General features: G+C 34.4%; 2 protein-coding genes across 3 annotated transcripts in view; one reads left to right on the top strand and one right to left on the bottom strand.

Moving 5' to 3' along the window:
• Positions 1 to 389: 389 nt before the first annotated feature.
• LOC109175766 lies at positions 390 to 8,566 on the bottom strand. The gene is made up of 7 exons (XM_019325118.1): positions 8,000 to 8,566; positions 6,514 to 7,257; positions 3,179 to 3,531; positions 2,551 to 2,762; positions 1,350 to 1,606; positions 1,079 to 1,257; positions 390 to 917 (listed from the first exon to the last, which is right to left on the bottom strand). Exons 1-7 carry the CDS (start codon positions 8,247 to 8,249, stop codon positions 831 to 833), a joined length of 2,082 nt encoding a protein of 693 aa, XP_019180663.1. The 5' UTR covers positions 8,250 to 8,566; the 3' UTR covers positions 390 to 830.
• A 2,329-nt stretch (positions 8,567 to 10,895) lies between these two features.
• The window catches only part of LOC109176151, a 36,497-nt gene continuing 26,805 nt past the window's right edge, over positions 10,896 to 20,587 (top strand). The window contains exons 1-11 of one of the 2 annotated variants that reach the window (XM_019325594.1): positions 10,896 to 11,414; positions 12,318 to 12,676; positions 12,890 to 12,967; positions 13,504 to 13,606; positions 14,441 to 14,529; positions 15,671 to 15,782; positions 16,953 to 17,006; positions 17,100 to 17,148; positions 17,582 to 17,682; positions 17,832 to 17,947; positions 18,035 to 18,395. In XM_019325594.1, the coding sequence (XP_019181139.1) occupies positions 11,013 to 11,414; positions 12,318 to 12,676; positions 12,890 to 12,967; positions 13,504 to 13,606; positions 14,441 to 14,529; positions 15,671 to 15,782; positions 16,953 to 17,006; positions 17,100 to 17,148; positions 17,582 to 17,682; positions 17,832 to 17,947; positions 18,035 to 18,377 (1,806 nt within the window). In that variant the 5' untranslated portion in view covers positions 10,896 to 11,012 and the 3' untranslated portion in view covers positions 18,378 to 18,395. Of the gene's footprint in view, positions 11,415 to 12,317; positions 12,677 to 12,889; positions 12,968 to 13,503; positions 13,607 to 14,440; positions 14,530 to 15,670; positions 15,783 to 16,952; positions 17,007 to 17,099; positions 17,149 to 17,581; positions 17,683 to 17,831; positions 17,948 to 18,034; positions 18,568 to 20,587 lie in introns of those variants that run through there. The other variant, XM_019325593.1, reaches the window with a different exon arrangement.

The raw sequence follows: 20,587 nt of genomic DNA, 5'->3' as shown, positions 1-20,587 counted from the left end.
AAATAAAAAGAACCGAACATTTTTTGTTAACTTAATTTTAGAAACTACATGAAAATATACTATTAAATATAAAATTTGAAATTTAAAAATTATTTTTTAAAACTTAAAAGAAAATAAGTAAAGAATGAAAAATTAATTTGACTAGAATATAAACATAATAAGTAAAATAAAGCACAGAGTAATTTATGTCACAAGATATTACAAGTTACAACCATGATACCGAGTATAATTTACACATATCTGCTATTTTAGTAGTTTAGCAGGGTTAATATCAATTTATGTCAGAATTTATATAGTGCCTTGAAAACTAGAGAACTCCAAGATCTGATGCCACATCTGCTTAAGTTGAGATAGTAAGTCCACCAAAAATTAATTCACGAGGGGATGAATAAAAGCATCACTAAACATATCATTAATCATTAATCAAATAAAACTATGAAAGTTTGAATAAATGCCCATAATCAATAAATGAACAACAAATGTGACACTCAGTTTATAAAAAATATACAGTGCACCAAGAACCATGGCATTGGTAAATAGTAAATACATGTGAAAAGATATGGGGGTGCCTCACCTGGTAGGCTGAAGGCAATGAATGAACCTTTAACTCTTTAAGAACCATAATGGAGGCTCCGATGCTGATCTTCTCTAATTTCCATAAAGTGGGAGCCTGTAAAGTCGTGGTTCTGGAAATGTATCCCCTCTTCATCGGGGGATTGCACTATACAATATGTATTACAGGTAATATATAGCACATTGGCATGTCTTTATACACCAGCTTCAATCAATCAATCAATCAACTATCCACCAAAATTTAGTGTCTCCAGAGTCTACTCCATCTCTCTTTGGGAGATCAGCTTCCTCCTCTCGTCAGTTCGATGACGGAACAATTTAGCTATCTTTCGCCTCTCGCAGTCCTTCAGTGAAAAGAGCACATTTTATATAACAAGTGAAATGTGAATGAGTGTGCCATGCAATGTGTTATTGCAACTACTAGCATAGATAAAAAAGACTGATCAGATCCATCAAGATCTAAGGTCTGCCTATTCAAAAGAAGCATTCTCAAAAGTTTGCTTACCTTGAACATATGGAGATAGAAAGGTTTCTTGGGGTTCATCCTTCTCAGCTTGTGGTATGTATATCCAAAACTGAGCTGATCACGAGGTGTAAACCGATCGACCTCGTTAAACCAAAGGCAAGAAAATAAGTTGGACATTGGTGTATGAGCCCTTACAATAAAAGATCCTTCGGGTACATCTGTCAACACCACCACAAAAATAATTTTTACTCAATAGTTAATAATTAAGCTGAAAACTTTATTGCCATAGCTGAAATAGACAAGAGCATACTGCTTGGAAGAAGCTTGTCAGGATCCGAAGCATCAAATTCTTTTAGTCCATCGGCCTTGTAGACTTCAAATTGTTCATCTATGATACTATGATTGTACTTGTTTAGTTTCTTGTTTTGAGCAACTTCCTCCCAGACACAGTGCCGGTCATAGTGATTGGAAATAGCATATTCATAACCCTTTCGCCAGAGAAAATACTCCAAGATCAAAAGGGGGTCTAGCTGCAATCTTAGCTTGCTATCTAACCAAATCGAATACCTGAGAGCATTCAAGATGCAAATGCTTAAGAAAACCAGAGAAGTAAGAAGAAACATGCATAAATGAAATCACAAAACATTAAACAAAAAAAGAAATGAGAAAGCTCTATTCCACAAGTACAGTTACAGGCAAAACATAAATGCAGTTGGAGGCAGATTGGACTAAGTGCAAGTTCAAAAATAAACTATTAACACTTGGCCTGCAATTCTTTTCAGCTGTTTTAGCTCAGACATTGTCCACATTTTCCCAGCCCCATTCATGACTTATAGGTGCCAGAAAAGCACACAAATCTTTAGTCCAAGAAAGTATGCAAAGTCAAAAGTTTAGATCCACCAGACTATGGTATTAGACAGCCACCAAGGGAAAAATTCTTGAATTCACACTCTCTTAGAGAAAAATTTGTGATTTCTTATTTTAACCTCAGCCAGTGATAGAAATCTTAGTCCAATTAATTTATCAAATGCTATTTTTATACAAATTCACATCATGTATAGTTACACCAAGAATAAGCAGTTCATAGAAATAAAACAAGGTGAAAACATTATGATCAAGACATGAAAGATCCAAAATTATAGTATTTAGATGGCAAACCCAATACTTGCCCATAAAATGCAGTTTATTCATCGCAATAAAAATTGCACAGGGCTATTAATTAATCAAATTTTGTCAAATGCTATTCTCAGTGACTTTTCACTTGTAGTTGCACTTAAATAAAAAACAAAAAACAGCGTACATGCATGCACAAATAAAGTCAGGCCATGACTAATAAGCATTATAATTTTAAATGGAAAAACCAAAATTAAGGCCCATGAAATGTACTTCATCCTTTGTCAAATAAATTCTATAGGGCTTGGTGGACTTTAGCAAGGGAATATGTTAGAGTAGAAACAGTGGAATAAATAAATAAATAGATAACTTTCTTGAAACAAGTAGCTTTTTCTCACCTGGCTGAAGTAAAAAGTCTATGTGATAAAAGTTTTGGTATCTTTCCCACTCTCCGCATGTCAGTGTAAGGCAAATTTTTCACTAACACTATTTTCCATAAACCGATGAAGCCCATGCTATCCAACATTCGCCCTTCTGATGAGAGAGATTGTAAAGTAGCTTCATCCACAAACATAACGAAGCAAACATTTTTCCTGGATGTTCTAGAGATCTGGATGGAGGCAATGAAAAAAGAATGATTTGAGTGCTCTTTCAAATATAAAGCAAATTTTTTACCTACATGATGACAACCAAAAGAAAAATGAACAGTCCACAAAAAAGAGAAAGGCAAGGATGATTTCAATTATTCTAGTTGGCAACATTATTGGCTGATACAGATCAAATGCAAGGAATTTCTCTTATATCCAGCCAGGTATGGTACCTTGGGCGTACTACATGTGGCCACTTAACACAGATGTTATTGTAGTTGTAATTGTGTCATTTGTGTGTATTTTAAACTAGTATCAACCTCACAACTTGATATGTAAAGAGGGTGAATCAAATGGAACTAACGAAATGAAATGGAAGTTGATATAAAAAGCATGACATACAGAATTGAAAGAGAGCAAAAAGTAACACAGATGGTACCATTTTGCCTGCTGGCATTCTCAAACGATCTGAATTTCCAAATATACATGATATAACAGCAATGTGGCAACTACTAATGTATTTGGCATCATCTTCAGCCAAGTCAAAACCTGTAGATGGAGCTCCTTCAGGGCCTTTGACAAAACCACAGTTTATCTTTTGGTTGCGGGCAAGAAAAGATTCTTCCCTCTCTTGCATACTCTGATGTCCAGCAAATCTTGGTTCCCATGTTTCATCTTTAACAGGCTTATCCTCTCTTTCTGTGTACTGTAAAGAAAACCTTGCAAATTTTCGACTTTCTAAAGGTTCTACAAGCAGTGCAGAAGAGTTTAACAGTTTCATTTCACAAGAGCCTGTAAAATGTACAGCATTTTAGTTGAAAGTTGTAAAGAGAAATCAGAAATATATAAAGGGTTCACCGTTCACCAACTGACGAGATGAGGGTGTGATGGCTGTTACATGCCTCTTATAGTCTTATTTATTGATAGGCTAGTAGCGTAGTTCAGAAAACAATTAGGGATTAAAGGGGAAAACAGTTATCATATGCATGTGCCGGAATGTCTTCAACCAAATAAACTCAGTTCTATGATAGCCAAGACAGTCCAAAAAATTTTCAGCACAGAAAATACATTTGTGCCTCTCTTCCCAATTTATTTATTTTATATTTATTATTTGGAAGGTGGGGGGATTCATAGACTATTTATTATATTTACTTTTAAACTTCCACGGAAGTTTGAGTCATTGACATGTGGATAAGAGATTTCAAAGATAACATCTGTAAAATTCTCAAATATGACTTGTGATTTGTGAAAGAGCAAAAAAGTGTAGTTATTGGGCCTGTCCTAAAGAACTTTAGAAATGAGAATCAACATAAAGAATTCTCCAAACTGTAGACCTTGCTTTGAACAGAAACGATGGAAAAACAATGAGCTTTACTGGAATGAAGAAGAGAAAAATAAAGGCAGCCAATTAAGGTCAAAAGGCTAAGTATCATATAGAGAAGATTACACAAATCCACTACAACCAGGACGAATATTATGTTAGCTTTACTTACAATGAAGCTTTAGAGTAACAGAATGAAATTATCATTAAAAGAAAATCAAAAGTCATTTGTCTCTTTCATATCTTCCTCTCTTTGCTGCCTATAGATTATAACAAAGCATATGGCATAAAAAGGTACTCTGGCATATGTATGTTACACGTTAGTCTATTAGTCTGAGTGACAAGTTAGAACTTTTGGGTCCAGCTTATAACTGCTTTGCCAATATACTTTCCTACTATATTCTTTGCAGTATGCAGTTTTAGGGAACAATTCTAGTAGGTTTTAGTTTATTTACTGAGTTGGGATGCACTATTAGCCAAGAAAAGAAATTTTAAGGAAAATGCTTTAATTAATTTAATTTGCTTATGTCCCCCACCCCCCAAAAAAAGGCCTTCAATAGAATTTCAGAAAAGCCATGACTTCAATAAATTTGGAAACATTGTTCATTTACTTCATTCTCTTCCTTTAAGGTTGAATATACATACTTCAGTTAAGTTTGAACCATCTTGCTAGCAAAGTCAATTAGTTTCATAAACTTGGATATTTTCATGCTGAACACAAAGGGCTAGTTTATAGCATTCAATCTCAGAGTTAACTAGACTATTTGGAGCAAGTTTACTCTTCAATTGTGCAATGCAATTCAGCCAATTCATCCAAAAGTTGGGATGTCCTAGGGCTTATTATGAATTTATGAGTGATACTAGGGAGCTTCTAGAAGCACTAATTTTAGTTGAGTGCACTCCAACCCTACCCCCCACCACCACCAAAAAGAAAAAACACATGCACACACACACAATCATCATCAAAGCATTACCCCTCAGCTTCTCCAGCCTAATATTTTTTTCCCAGACCTTTATTAACCTACAGAAAACTACTCCAGAAATTAGATCCAGATTTGTCCTGCATCAAGTTCATCCCTGAGTTCTGTTATTTCAAGGATGATATTCCAAATTCTAGATATCCATGTCAAACTTCAAGATATAATATACGAATAAATATAGTGAACTATTTAATTTTATTATTATTTGATAATCAAATTAAACCAATGAGTTGTCCATTGGGGCCATTGGGCAATCATAAGATGCACAAAAAGTTGAAAAGCAAGTGCAATAAGGAACAACAGATACTATTCAAGGATTATAGTGTATTGGTGTAAAGAAGAGTTTGTACACAGGAGAGAGGAATCGATTATGATCCTTATATTGTTTTGAAGAATGAAGCTATAAGTAATGCAACTATAAGTAATGCAACTATAAGTAATGCAATTTAGAGATTAATACTCGCCAGGATGAATGTTGGAGGCATGCTTAACACATGCAAGTCAGATGGCAAGTGTTTTTGAGTGGCAGAAAGGTGAGCAATGTGGTAAGAACCTGCCCTTGGGAGGGGAGCAATAGCTGCAGATGGCTGCTAATATTCAATAAATCTAAGAGAAAGGAAGAACCCATCCAGGGAGGCGCATGCTGATTAGCTAGTTGGTGAGTGTAAATATATGTAAAAATGCAGTGAAAATAAAGGAAATAGGTTGAAGGAGAGAGGTTGGAGCTTTTTTCACATTTTTTTACTTTGGAAAATACAGAGTACATGGGCATTTGAGTTAATTCAATTTCTGGTCCTTTGAGTATAGACTGTATAGTGCCAATTCCAGATCTAATCCTTGTCAATTTTGACATGTTTAATCCTCTACTTTCAAAAATGTTCCACATTTAGTCCAAGATGCCCCCACTTTGTGGACATTTCACCAAATTCCACACTTCTACATGAGAGAGCGATTTTAAAAGTAGAGGCTAAATGTGTGGGAATTGAAATTTGTCAACTAGATTTAAGATGGCCACAACATTCTAGGAACCAAAGGTGGAATTAACTCAGAGGTATTTTTACATCTAGCACTAATCACTCTGTACTCCTAACATCCCTTCGCAATCCTAACACCCATTCGCATTCCTAACAATGAGGAAATAGCTTACCAAGGCAATGATTAGTAGCTGAGCTGAGAGGATTCTCATAAGCATCTTCTTTATGCCCTTTCATGAACTATCATTACGTATCAAAAAGTGCACACGCGACAGGATGAGGGGAGACTTTTTCTTCTTGAGCAGCAACCTCTTTGCATTCAAATATTTATGATACTTTGCACCACTGTGCACACATCTCTCTTTCTCACATGTGCACTAACACAGTTCAATAATTTCAAGCAAGCAGTAGCGAATATAGATAAGAAGCTGGAACAGTATATTATCTAAACCACATAACACAAATAATGAGAAGAAGCAGCAAAAGTTAGCTAACTTACGCCGCTTTGGTCTCTTCCTTGAAGCTGGTCGCTTTTCAGATGCAGTCCTTGCAGCCTGACTGTCATGGATTAAATTTGTGCTACCTTTGAAATGTTGAGACTTTGAAAAGGGCTGATCATTAAACAAAACAGAGGAAGCTTTACCAGCCTCTTTAAAACTTTTATTCTTTATCCCAGCATCATGTTTACCAAAAGAATGTATGTTATTCACACCAACAGTAGTAGAATAGTCCCCATCTTCACGGTCATACTCATCATATTCTTCCGTGTTTGAATTGTCTTTATCAATGTCTATCATCTCACTCTTTGTTCCATTATTTATAATATCAGATGGATGGTTCTCCGTGATATTTCCCTCTTGTGATTGGCCAATACTGTCTAAAGAAGCCTGATATTTAGCTTCATACACTTTTAGTTCATCACGCCCAGCTTCATTGTATAAGCCTTTGCCTTTATGATCCAAATCTTTAACAGATTCAGAACTTGAAGACTTCTCATCACTGTTCTTTCCCTTTGGAGGAGATTGGACCTTATCCTGGGTGACATTGCGGTTTCTTTCCAATTCCTCCTCACTATAATCATCGTCTCTTCTCCTGTCATCCCTGTCCCAATATCGGGAATCCCTGCCATGTTTAACTGATCCATGTCCGAAATGGACCTTCTGTCCTTGTGCCCGTGTCACGTTGGTAAGAAAATCCACATCTTCTTCAATGTCAACATCCTGAGAATGACTTTGATTAAATTCTGCACCAGCAAAGAGAGAGAAAGGACAGTTTATAAGATGAAGACCTAGATAATCATTGGATGAACACTTATCACTAACCCAACAAATAAATACTTCTGAACAGATCAACATTAATCATCCTATGTCCCAGCGTAAATCATGGATTCATCATTAAAAGTGTCGCATCCCAAAAGTTGTGAATCCATTTTGGATGTTTTTTCATTAAAAGATTTTTTATAACGAAAAATTACCAATTTGATATCTATCCCAAAACTTGTGCCTACATACAAGAAGCAAAATCTAGGGAGTATGACAATATATACAAAATAAGACCAAATAACTTACTAGTAATCGTCTTCACTATTACCTAAGATTTTAACATAATTTTGATTTAGAGCTCTGAAATGAATCAAACTATTGACCTTACTAAAAGCAAAGGTATTCCTTAGAATTCTTTCCACTAATTCAAATACATAAATATATGAAATGTGGAATAAAAATGAACAAGCCAGTAAGTACAACAGATAGTAAGATGAAAAGACTATTAACTTTATTAGATTTATAAGAGTTTCATTGAAGCATTCAGTTAAACCAAAACTTAAGTAATCCCAATCTAAGCAGTTAACTTAACAAAGGAGAAATAGACAAAACCAACCAGCTTCATTTTACAACTAAATGTAACTATCCTAAAGCCAAAACTAGCTAAAATCACTCGTCTGGACTGCAGTACAAAAACATCGGTATCTACAAGCTTGCATTTACCTTTATTTTGGGAAGTAATATACAGAAAAGCAACGACGGAGACGGTGAAGGCGACGGAGAGAATGACGACGAAAGCACCGATCGAGATCTTGCGGACCTTAAACCGACGGTGATGTTGATGGGCATGCCGCGGCTGCTGCTTGTGCGTGGAGTGGCGAGTCACAATCGGCGCGTGATCCGGTGCGACTCCACCATTCCGAGCGAATCCTCCGCCGCCATTGCCGTATCCCGATTGTCGGTACTGAGCCATTGGTGCATTGTACAGTGTACTAACGCCCTGTACAAATGCAACAGGGTGTAGTCGCGTTTTAGTGTGCTGAAAGGGGAGTTCTGAAGATGTTGAAAGGCGAGTGTGGAGGTTGTGGACAAACGGAGAGATTTCCGCGTCGCCGGAAAGTGGATCAGACAAACGGCCGATTGTCTGTGTGCGTAGATTTAGAGTTTAGATAGCATGTGAAATTACAGAAGCACCCCTCGATGTTAATGTGAACTTGCTGTTGTGTGACTGCTGGAGCGGACGGGGCATGCTTATCTCGGGTGTGTCACGTGAGTGAGTGAGGCAACTGGCAGGATCTGTCTCTGTTAAATAATCAATGCCAAGTATTTTTTTTTTCTTTTTTTTTGCAGAGTATTAATATGGAAAATATAAACTTATGTCAAAGTTTGAATGTATTCCACCTTCACTTTACAAATATGTTTTTCTTTTCTTTATAAGGTAATACAGTTGGGCACCTTTTTTTTTGTAAGGAGCACTCAATTTTTTTTTTATTTTTTTTTTTTAAATACTCTCAGAATCTATAAAAAAAAAAAATGCAATTAATCTATTTTTGTCTCAATTACATATTTACGTATAAGCATGTAGATGTTGATTTTTTATGTCAACTCAAACTAATATGAACGTTCTCTTTTGTTGACATAACACCCCTTGAAATTTTAAATAACTTATTATTATTATTATTATTATTATTATTATTATCATCATCATCATCATTTTTGTCCAGATCAACGTTGTCTATGTCTTGTCAAATCAATATAGACAACAAAGAATCTCTGTTTCGCCTCCATTTAGTTTTGATCGGAGATGAGAGACCCAAGGGTATTACTCTCCTTTAGGAAGCTAGAAACATTATGATTTGGAACAATTGTTCAACAGATGTCAAGGTGGTCACCACCCAAATACAACAATCATATCAAATCATGTACCGAGTTGGAAAAACCTCTTTCCAGGTGGACTACACTCAACGTCGACACAGTGTTAGATGTGACAAATAATAGGGTGGGATTCAATTGGGATCATTAGGGATGAATTTGGACCCTTCATTACAGTTGTGAGTTTACCTAGTAGAGGTGAGTTTTCTCCAAAAGAAACAGAGGCAATGGTTGTTCGTGAGACATTAAGTTGGATCATGCAACATGCTTTCTCTCAAATCCTGGTTGAAAAAATGCACCGCACATTGTGCATAATCTAAAGGCTCCCAAGGATGTTTATTCTTTTGATCTTCTAATTTTAGATATTAACTATATGTTAAGTCAGTTCTTATTGATAAATATCTATTTTGTTAAGTGGTATGCGAATATAATTGCCCATAAATTACTTTGGAATCCCTTCTTATGCCTGATTTGTTAAAATAGTTTGTAAACCCTCATTATATCATTTGTAATGATCTCTTGATGATGGGTGGTATTTAATAGGGAAAATGGTCAAATAAGCCCCTAAACTTTATCTGAAAAAGTCAATTAGTCCGTAAACTTTTAAAAAGTGTAATTACACACTTTAACATATTATATTTGAGGCAACGAAGTCCAAAACTGGTAAATGACCTGCTATTATAGGTCATTATAATTCAACATCAATTTTATCATATCCGGCGATGACCAAACTATCGTCAGTCGTCGTCTACAAGAGAAGGCGATTGTATTTTACAGTTCTCCTTCTCCATGGAAGGCGCCCAACTAGTCGCTCTGTCGAGGAAGTTGGTCGCCTTTCGCCGAAGAAGGCGCCTCTGGTAGACGACGACAGCCGACCGGTGACGATTCGACAATCGTTGATTGCCGGATATGGATAAAATTGACGTCGGAACCCTAATGTTACTAGTTTTTGAACTTCATTGTCTCAATATAACATGTTAAAGTGCGTAATTTTAATTTTTTAAAAACATTTATGAGCTTATTTGACCATTTTTTTTGTTAGACCACGAAATGTCCTGAGCAGACCCTAACTGTAAGAAACATCTTTAAACCCGTACCATACTCAGACTAATCCCCGTTCATACCTGCCGACCCAATTAAGGGACAAAGTGCTGACCAAATTGGTTTTTCCGACATCTCTTAGGGGGTGTTTGGTTCAAGTTATATAACACAACCGAGAGAGTGTGAGCTTTGGAATACATTCCCATGTTTGGTTCATGTTATCTTACTTTTCTAAGGGAATGCAACTTTTCCCAAGGAATATAATATCCCCTCCACATAAAATTTTGAAGGGGATGTGTTTCCCTTACAAATCTTAGGTAATATAACATTTCCATGCACATTTGCTATTTTGCCATTTTAATTATAATTATTATGAAATATATATATATATTTTATGTTAGCTTATTATACATATCATATTTAATTATTTTTGTAATTATATATTTTATTTTATTTCTTATTATGTTATGTTAGATTATAAAGTTATTTTGTTTCTTAAGTTAAAGTTCTTAGTTAATTATTTTTAAATTATGTATTTATATTTGTTATTATTGTCTTATTTAATTAATTTATTTTAATTTTAAAACTAGTTTATTGAAATACATAAAAATATATTAAGGGTATTAAAGTAAAAAAAAATTTAAATTAATATAACATAAAAATAATCCCTAAACCAAACAGGAACATGAATCTAACATTCTCCACAATACCGCTATTGCCCCTAACCTGGCATGATAGACATGCCCAAAAAATAAACTCCATTAGTCCTTGCGGAGTTCCTTCTTTCTGAACTACAAAGCTGCAGCAAAGTTTCCGAGATAGCATGGGAGACCATTCGAATAGAAAGAAGAAGCACAGACAGGAGGACGATTCTCCCACTTCCTCTACACCTTCACAATCTCCCTCGGAATCGTCCGACTCGGAAATCGAGCGGCATAGGCGCAGCAGGAAACGGCGTCGCGACGAGAGACGCAGGATTTCTTCAAAGGGCGACAAGGACAGAGACCGAAAAAGGAGGGATAAGAAGCACCGGAGTAAACGGAAACATGGAAGCAGTAGGAGCAGTGGTCGGAAATCGAGGAGAAGGTATTCGGATTCGGACGAGTCGGCTTCTGATGCCACCGGTTCCGAATCCGACAATCCCGAGAGGTCAAGGGAGGATCCTAATGATGTCGTCAACAGGATTTTGAAGAAGTTCCCTGCCGTAGCTGGTGATTTGGAGCAGGTAAATTATGATTTTTTTTTTGGGGGAAATAGTTGTTGCATAAATAATTCATGTCTTCTTCCCTTCGTTCTCTTTTTAGAAATGTAGAGGATTATTTAGCTTGTTAACATGTAGTGTTTTTGAAATTTTACTCAATGAAACTAATAGAGATGCTCATTTTATGGGATTTAAATGAGAATACTAAATTCCATGTTTCAGCTAGAAATATTCAAGAAAACATGGTAAAACAGGATGCTGGTTGCTATTCATTTATCTATGTGCCTCATCATATTGTTTCAATATGTTGGTAGGCTTATCTTTGTATACTGAGAAATTGAATAAGAAAAATCTTTTGATACCTAAAGGCTAAAGTTAGTGTTCCAGAAGAAAGTTACCAGATCAGTATTAAGAGAATTGGTTAAAGGGATGGACTCATGAAGTATGTGGAAAAATGTGGGAATTGTGAAGGGGATCAGGATCTTTGCAGAAATAGGGTAATTTACCTGGTATTGACAGTGAAAAATGCTGTATAGGATCCGGATCTTTGCAGAAGTTTCATGTTCACCGTGGAACAATTTGGAGTGCTTTTTTCTCTTCTTATGATATGAGAAAAGTAATGGAGTAGTATAGAAAGAAAACATCAAATTGAGGCCTCTCTCTATTTATAGATTCACACATTTTCTTTAGGATTGAATAGTCTCATTGAGTTGGACAATGTCTGAATTTACTTGATCATTCATAATCAATCATTACTTGTATGGTTGTGCCTATTCACACCAGGCTGCCTACTGCCCAGTCCAGGTTTAAAAACACTGTTTCTAATTGAAGTTTGCTTGGCAAGTTTTGCGCTTCTAAAGGATTCATTTCAAATAAAACTTGCAACAATTTGCAACTGACATTTTATTGTAAATTTGGTATATGTAGCTTCTGAAGATGATTGATGATGGACAAGCTGTTGATATAAGTGGTTTATCTGAAAGGTTATTGGTCAAGCACCTGAGAAAGCTGTTTCTTTCCTTGAAGCTTAAGCAGAATGGTGATCTTGTCTTTCTACTGCCATCAAAAGCGTGTCCTACACTTGAACGTGTGGGATCAATAATTCACTCCCACACGCAGCTTCAAAATCAACATCTTGATAATTCTGCGTTGCAGAGTAATAAGCAGTCAAAGTCACCAGATGCTGATAGCCATAATGCAAACTTGAGTTTGCCAAATGAAGAGGCTGACACTTATAATGCTAATTTAAGTCTACCTAATGAAGAAACCTCAGCTCCAAGGAAGAGGTAACTGGATCTCTTCCGTCTTTTTGGACAGTGTTTAGTGTGTAGTATATTACTCCTTCATTTCAATAGATTTAGCTGTGTTTTTACTATTTTTCACAACCTTAAGAAGATTTTTCTTTCAGAATGAAATGCATTTTGCTGAATTTCTTTCTTATGTAAAGCAAATGTTATTCTTATTCCTCATATTTACTCTGCTTTTTCCTACTTGTTCAGGATGATTGGACCTGCGATGCCATCTGCTGAATTACTTGCTGCAGCTGCCAAACTAGCAGAAGCACAGGAGGAGATGAGGTTTATGCTTTGTACATGTTTCTATGTTCACTTGCTTCAGACTTGTTTACTTTCTATTATTGATAAAGGATAACTTTAAAATTTAGCTGTCTTAAGGAATAAATGATGAATCAAGACTTTTTTTACTCAGACTGGTCTGCTGAAGGATGTCCTTATGCAACTGTGTAGATGATACATGAAAATTAATACTGGTCCCATTAGCTTGCATTGCTTGTAATATTAAATAATTGCTCGGAAAATTAGTACAGGTCCCATTAGCATGCATTACATGCACTTCATTTGCTTAATTGAAGTGTTGCCTATGGGAGTGTCGTATAAATAGTGTATGGGTGACATAGCTGCATTTTCCCTCTCTTGGTTTATCTTAAGGTTGTGCTTGTCTCACAGAATTTTGGTTCAAGGCTTCCAGCCACTAGGCATCTGGTTTTTGGCTTAAGACCACTAGCACAAATCTAATGCTTCTAAAAGTTCTTACAAAAATTCTTAATGTGCCAATTATCTAATATATATTTGTTTTTCTTGCTGTACATATTTAGGGAGGCTGAGTTGGAGGAAGATAGCGAACTGTTTATTGGACCTCCGCCTCCTGCGGTGGTGACTGAGGCTGAGTCCACAAATGAAGCAGAGCGTTTTGAAGAGGTGCTTTCATTCTTTAACTCTTCTCACTAATGCTTGTCAAATGTCAAATAGTTTATTTAATTAGTTTTAAAATTGGTTTATCTTCTGTCTACATTTACTTAATTGTCTATGTTTTAGTTTTTATTGCCTTTATCTTTTTTAGAAACCATTTTTTATGTATTCCGGTTTACTTTTGAAAAAAATCCTTCACATTTTTTGTTGAAAATTATGTGCATTTTTGCTACAGGTGTTTACCTTCCCCTCTTGTTAGTTCTAGTATTTTTTTTCCTCTGCAACTTTGGAGGGGTGCTTGTAACACATTTTTGTGGAACTATTTGGGCTGCCTTTCCACCTGCAAAGTACATCAACGAGACTTATCTGAGAACCTTAGAATTGTGGTCATAACTTAGATGTAAAACAGCCAGCCTGATATTACACTTTTATAACCTTGTGTCATATGTTCGTCAAATCATCAAATTAAAGACAAAAACTTGTGTCATACATATGTTAAATTATATCCTATATATGTTGCTTTTTGTTACTTTGGCATTTGATAAATTGTTGCTTTCAGTTGCACTGTCTACTTTGTTTCTAATATTTCGTTAACCTCTTTTGAAATATCAAAGGATACAACTATTCTGTGAATTTAGTATCACATGCTAGCACATGACAGTGCTTGTACCGATGTTACATTGTCACAGCACACATGTCAACATTGTGAAATTATGTTTCTTGTCATATTTTAAGTTTTGGGTTAGAATTTTATATCTTCTTGGCTTCTTGCTACATCTATATATTGCATATAGCAATTACCATTAGTGTTTGCAGAAGACTAATTAGCTTTTCCTTTGTTAGATTACTAGAATTATGGGAGTTGAGGAAGACAATCCCTATGATGTTTTGGGAATGAACAGAAATATGGCAAGTGAAAACATGAAGAAGAGGTAAGTTGCCATTTTCTGGAATGCTTATTCTTCTCTAGTTTTGTTTTTAAGCAGTGTTCTTGGGTGTGAGGTCGATTACCAGAACAGGGTAAAATCAGAATGTCCCAGCACAAAAAATCTAATTATTTAGGACAAACGAATTATAGAAAGATCTCCTAAAGGTTCACTACACAAAATGCTTTGGAATGGTTATAATTTGACCAGACTAATAATGCGTCCCTTCTGTTTACGTGACTGTCTTACGTGAACCGGCTTAAATTTTGGCAAATACATTCTACAGATTTTTGAGTAAATAATTTTTTCAGCCCTTTAAGGTATTATAAAGTTGCAGCAAAATGAGTGTTGAAAAAGATGGGAGAAATTATAAATTAACCCAGTTCAAGCTTTAAAAGTTTTTAATTATGTAATTTATATTCAACAGAGTAATTTTTAGTTTCCTTATGCTTCAGTTAATATTCCGGTTAGGGAAGTTTTCAGTTTATAATTACATGTGTATAGTGTATTCTTTCAATTCAACATAGAGAATCTTAAATTCAGTTTAAAGAGTTGACTTTTTAATTTTTAAAATTTTGTGTGCATAAGTCTGGGTTTCAACCCGAAAAAAAACTCTGTTCAAATAGAGGCAAAGTTGCATACATCTTCCTTTTTGAGACCTGAATGTTGCTGGAGTTCCATTGAACCTGTTTAAATAAATACTCCATAAATAAATACTCCCTCCGTATTTTATGTGTCTGGTTCGGTTAACGAGGCTTGACTAAAGTTATTTTTAATTCAATTTTTCATAATATTAAGTTTAGTATTAGTATATAAAATTTATATATTTAGAAACTACATTAAAATGACTATTAAATACAAAAATCAAATTTAGAAGTAATTAAAAAATATTAAAGAAAATAAACAAATAAGAAAGAGTTGGTTTGACTAATGAATAGTAAACATGACTAGTAAAATGGGACAGAAGGAGTACTACCTCACTCAATTAAATGCAGTGGGGCTTCCTACTTTATATACTCTTGTGGTTTGACGGGAGTCGTGGGATTGTTGGTATCTTTTATTTAATTTAATTATTATTATTATTATTATTTTCTTTCAATCCAAATGAAAGATGGGCCATTTACTTTTTGCGATTTTCTTGTCTAAGGTACTGGAAGTTGTCTCTTATGGTGCATCCTGACAAATGTTCTCATCCTCAAGCTCAGCAAGCATTTGTTAAACTGAACAAAGCGTTTAAAGATTTACAAGATCCAGATAAGGTGAGTGCTGTATCTGTACTTGTAACAAACTTAGTAAGTTAATATTCAGGCAGAATTTTGTGTCTTGAAAAGAGAAATCACATTAATGATTAACTTAATTTTCAGTTATATACACTCTGCTATCAATTAAAAAAACTTTGTTATAAGTGATAAGTGAGGGAGATCAGAAAAGGACAGAAGAATTGCAGGGTCTGAAATGCCTCTAAAAACAATTGAAGGTTTGGACTAGAAATATTAGAAGGGCATGTAGCAGGTGTAATGCTGAGGAAGCCGAGGCATGTTTTTTTAGTGATAACAGTCATTTTTGGATTCCTAAATCTTGATACATTGCTTTGTTATTACATATTAATTGGAATGGAGGCTTGAAGGATGACTGGTTGGGATTATGAGTTCAGTGAGATGTTGGCTCTGGGTTGTATGTCCATGCGAGAGGGAATAATGGGGAGGGAGGAATGGAGGATGGTGCTTGAAGAAGATTAGTGATTGATGGTGGACTTTATATCTAAAGGGAGTAGAACATCATTCTATTATACAAGAGAATGCGAAAGAAAAAGTGAAGCTTGCTAGGCTTGTAATACTAATGGGGAACACATACATTTACTCAAGCATGATCAATACTAAGATGGGGATTTATACCCAACTAACTTGCAAGTGGGCTTGCAGCCCTATTGCAGACTGCCATATTAATAGTTAAATAGACTTATCAGGTGACTATCAAAAACAGACAAAGACTTGTCTTTAAAAGCAATACTTGTTTCATTGTTTTGAGCAAAAAAGGTAATAACAATAGTACTTGCACCTCTCAAATCAGCATATTATGATGTTTGGTACTGGGAAGGGGGCAACTATGCATCTCTTCTGCAAAACTCTTGGCTGGTTTAATGTTTCTATGGGTTGAAAATGGTATGGTGTTTTAGTGTCATTCCTCAAGAATGTGGGAGCCAATTATTTTTTATCCGCATATGAACTTCACTTTTGATGATTGAGCCGAGGCATTTAAGATAATTAGAAGTTTTACTTTTATGTGAATGGCATGGTGTATATCTCTCTTCACTCTTAAGTTGTGGAATTACAATATGTTTTCTTCTGCTGATGGTTTTAATGTGTGCATATTTTCCTTACATGCATAAGAAATATCTTGATGTTTCTATAAAATGACATCTCATTCAGAGAAAAGCATTGGATGACAAAATAAAGCTTAAGGAGGAGCAGGAGGAAATGAAGGTAAAGTTTTGGTGCTCCATTGGGCATAGACATGCTTAAGCTCTTCTTTTTTGTGACACTGTTTTTGTGTTAACATGTGTTTCTACTCTGTAGGCAGATTTGCAAGCTATGCGTGAAGCTGCACAGTGGAGACGTTTGCAAGGTTAGCCATTTTCACCTTTTTTTTTACTCATTTGTTTTTGTGTGGGTTGTGGGAAGCACTGAGCAGATGAAATGCAAATATTTCATTTTTCCACTTTGGAAGGTTTTTGTGGGTTTTGCCACATCACTTGGTCAATTCTATTGCAAGATATTATATACTGTGCACTCGGCAAATGGAAAGGAGATTTACTAAAATTTGTGTTTGTATGTGTAATAAATATATTTTATACCTAACTCTATGCAAAATATGAGTAATGAACTATCAAGATGTTGAAGTGTTATATTTTATACAGAATCTTGTGAATTGACTATAAATCGGAGATTTCTCCTGATGACAGCTGTATTTGACAATAATTTTTTTTTTATTTCTGTTACTGCTCTTAACTTGTTTAGTTAATGATCTTGATGATAAACTGACAGTTGCTGGCTGCCAGGTATATCCATGGAGGGTGATGATATACTGTTAGCAGAGGTGGGGGTGAAAGCACCACCAAAAAGAGATGAATGGATGACAACCCTGCCTCCTGAAAGAAAAGTGAGAGCTACACCTACTTATGTTTTTCAGTATCTTTTAGTGACTGGAAAGAATGCTCAACTACCTTAAAGAAACTTCTGATTTAGACGTAGAAGTTTGTGATCCAAATTGAAACTAAACTAAATTATCTGTTTCATTTTCTACCTTAGCCTGGCGGCATGCCAATGCATTCAACAACATTTAGCAAGAGTTCCAAGGAGGGGCGCGGTGATACTAGTGTCTGGACAGATGCTCCTTCAGATAGAGCACTGAAAGCCAAAATGAAGTGAGTTTGGTATTCTATATATTCTAGATGGGCATTTTGGCTTTGATTAAAAAACACTAAAATAAATGTTGTATATTGATATTGCAGTTATTTAGAAGCCTACAATGAGGCTACTGCACTTGCTTCTAAAGAACAGGATACGAAAAGGGAAAATGCAGATGCTGAACTCGTGGATCAGTACAACAAGGCTAACCGATCAAAATCTTTGGTAGAAAAGCATCAAGAGAAAGCTCGGAGCAAGTCCAAGAAAAAAGCAAAGCAGGGGGAGGTGGAGAAAGAAGAATGGGAAGGAAACCATCCATGGAAACCTTGGGATCGCGAAAAGGATTTGACGGCTGGAAGGCAAAGTGTGAAACTCGACGCCGAAAATATGACAAAGGGTTTGACTTCCAGATTTTCTTCTGGGTCTTTCCAAAGGAACTTCCTCTAGATGGCAAGGGTAAACACAACTTGTCTGGGAGAAAGCTTGAGGCTGCCCAGCAATATTGTCTTTGAATTTGATTGCTCCTTTTATCTAATTTTTCTTTCAACATCTTTATACAATTCAAACTTTTCAAAATGAGAAATTGTATACAGAGTATATACTAATGTAAACTGCTCACATCCCGTTTCCAGTGTGGCTGTGTGGGACAAAGACATTCCAACTCAAATGGATACACATTGAAAATCAATTTTTTATTTATCTATTATTCATTTTAAGCTTATAATATATCAAAGGAATAAGGTTCAAATTGGCCACTGAACGTAACCTGAAAATGCAATTAGGCCACTGAACGAAAAAAAAATGCAATTAGACCATTGAACACTCAAAAAATGTGCAATTAGGCCACTGAACTCTTCAAACTCATGCAATTTTACCGGATAGCAGGTTACTATCAATTTTAGCAGGTTACCTGCTTACGTGGCAGCTTAGTTGGCATTTTTAATAATTAATTTTAATAATAAATTTTATAAAAAATTGGAAAAAATTAAATAAAAAATAAAATAAAGTCGTTTTTATTTTTTTAAAAAAATTTTTTTAATAAAAAGTTATTATTAAAATTTATTAAAAAATAATTAAAATTTATTAAAAATGCCAACTCAGCTGCCACGTAAGCAGATAACCTGTTAAAATTGAGGGTAACCTGCTATCAGGTGAAATTGCACATTTTTTGAGTGTTCAGTGGCCTAATTGCACTTTTTTTTCGTTCAGTGGCCTAATTGCATTTTCATGTTACGTTCAGTGGCCAATTTGAACCTTATTCCTATATCAAATTAAAAATCTTACTTAAAAGAACTGGAATCTAGTTTGAATGGACTCAAATTGAAAGTGAATCTCACTTAAAATTATACTACAAAATGTCAAAACGATCACTTTAAATGTTATTTTAAGCTTTTTTTTTTTTTTTTTTTTTTTTTTTTTTTTTTTTTTTTTCTATCAAACATACAATAAAACATGGTTGAAAATAGCAATTGGGATACAGTTGAAATTACTAAAAGAAAAATCATCAACAATTTAAAAGCTTAATAGAAGTTGACGAAAAATTTATTTTCGAGACTACAAATTAAATAATATATAGCTTATTAATCCTGTTTGGCAAAGGCGCAAATTAAATAATATATAGTTATGAAGTCTTAAGTATATTAATTAATTATGAAAATTTATAATGTTTAATTGATCACATTGCTTTAAATAAACTACAAATTTGGCATGAATAATCAATCTATGATACTATTTTTAGAATAAATGTCGTAGAGAAAGTTTTTTTTTGTTGTTTTAAAAATATTATGGTTTAATTGAAAACGGTAGAATGATCAATGATAAATAAAAAATTAAAAATTAAAGCACATTGCATTCATATCCTAAATAAAATGCTAAGATTATTTTCACTTTAATAAAATGCTAAGGTTATTTTCACTTTAATTTACAATTTTATCTCACTTTCAAAATGACATATCACTAAGTTTACAGGTAATCACCATTCAGTCTTCATCCATACAATTCTCTCCCCTCTTTAAAAAATGGTCTCACTTTCATATCATTTTATTAAAAAAAGAATTATTTCTTTAATCAATATAATAATAATAATAATAATAATAATAATAATAATAATAATAATAATAATGAAAAGTGAATTTGCAATTCTGCAGTCAAAATTATATGATATGGCTTTAATTTAAAGAAAAGAGGGTTTCAAGTTAAGTAGAAAGGACCTGAATTTTAAAGGAGAATTCTATTTGCATCACCTCATTGTTATTTACCTCACTTTTTTATAGGTGTGTTAGCTTTATAGATGGTGCAAATAGAACAACTTGTTACATTAGAATCTAGGTGAATATTGTTGAACATATAACCATAAATGTGCAATCTAACTATCAACTTAGGATTTTAGTTGAGATGGACCACATGCTTCAATAAATACATTATTTTTGTTAGATTATTTTTTTAATCTTTTAATAATTAGTGAACTATTACATGTAATAGTTCTTTTTTTTATTTTTATTTTTTTTTTTACATGTTCCTTTTCAAAAAAAAAAAAAGAACTATTACATGTTCATATATAGTGAAATGAAAAATTATAGCAACAATAGTTACGTTTGCAAATTAAACAAATCATTTTAACAAGCTCAGATTTCGAATTGAATCTTAATTAATCTCTC

Source organism: Ipomoea nil, unplaced genomic scaffold, assembly GCF_001879475.1.
Source record: "Ipomoea nil cultivar Tokyo-kokei standard unplaced genomic scaffold, Asagao_1.1 scaffold0688, whole genome shotgun sequence".
Lineage (NCBI taxonomy): Eukaryota > Viridiplantae > Streptophyta > Magnoliopsida > Solanales > Convolvulaceae > Ipomoea > Ipomoea nil.
The sequence above is the reverse complement of the archived record's forward strand: the minus strand, read 5'-3'. Positions and strand labels throughout refer to the sequence as shown.

Excerpts from the sequence above, each read along its gene's own strand:
- LOC109175766 (XM_019325118.1), bottom strand. The coding sequence starts at position 8,249 with ATGGCTCAGTACCGACAATCGGGATACGGCAATGGCGGCGGAGGATTC. Across the intron at positions 1,607-2,550 it reads AGACTTTTTACTTCAGCCAG|GTATTCGATTTGGTTAGATA; the intron begins GTGAGAAAAAGC and ends GAATGCTCTCAG. Across the intron at positions 1,258-1,349 it reads TGACAAGCTTCTTCCAAGCA|ATGTACCCGAAGGATCTTTT; the intron begins GTATGCTCTTGT and ends TGGTGTTGACAG.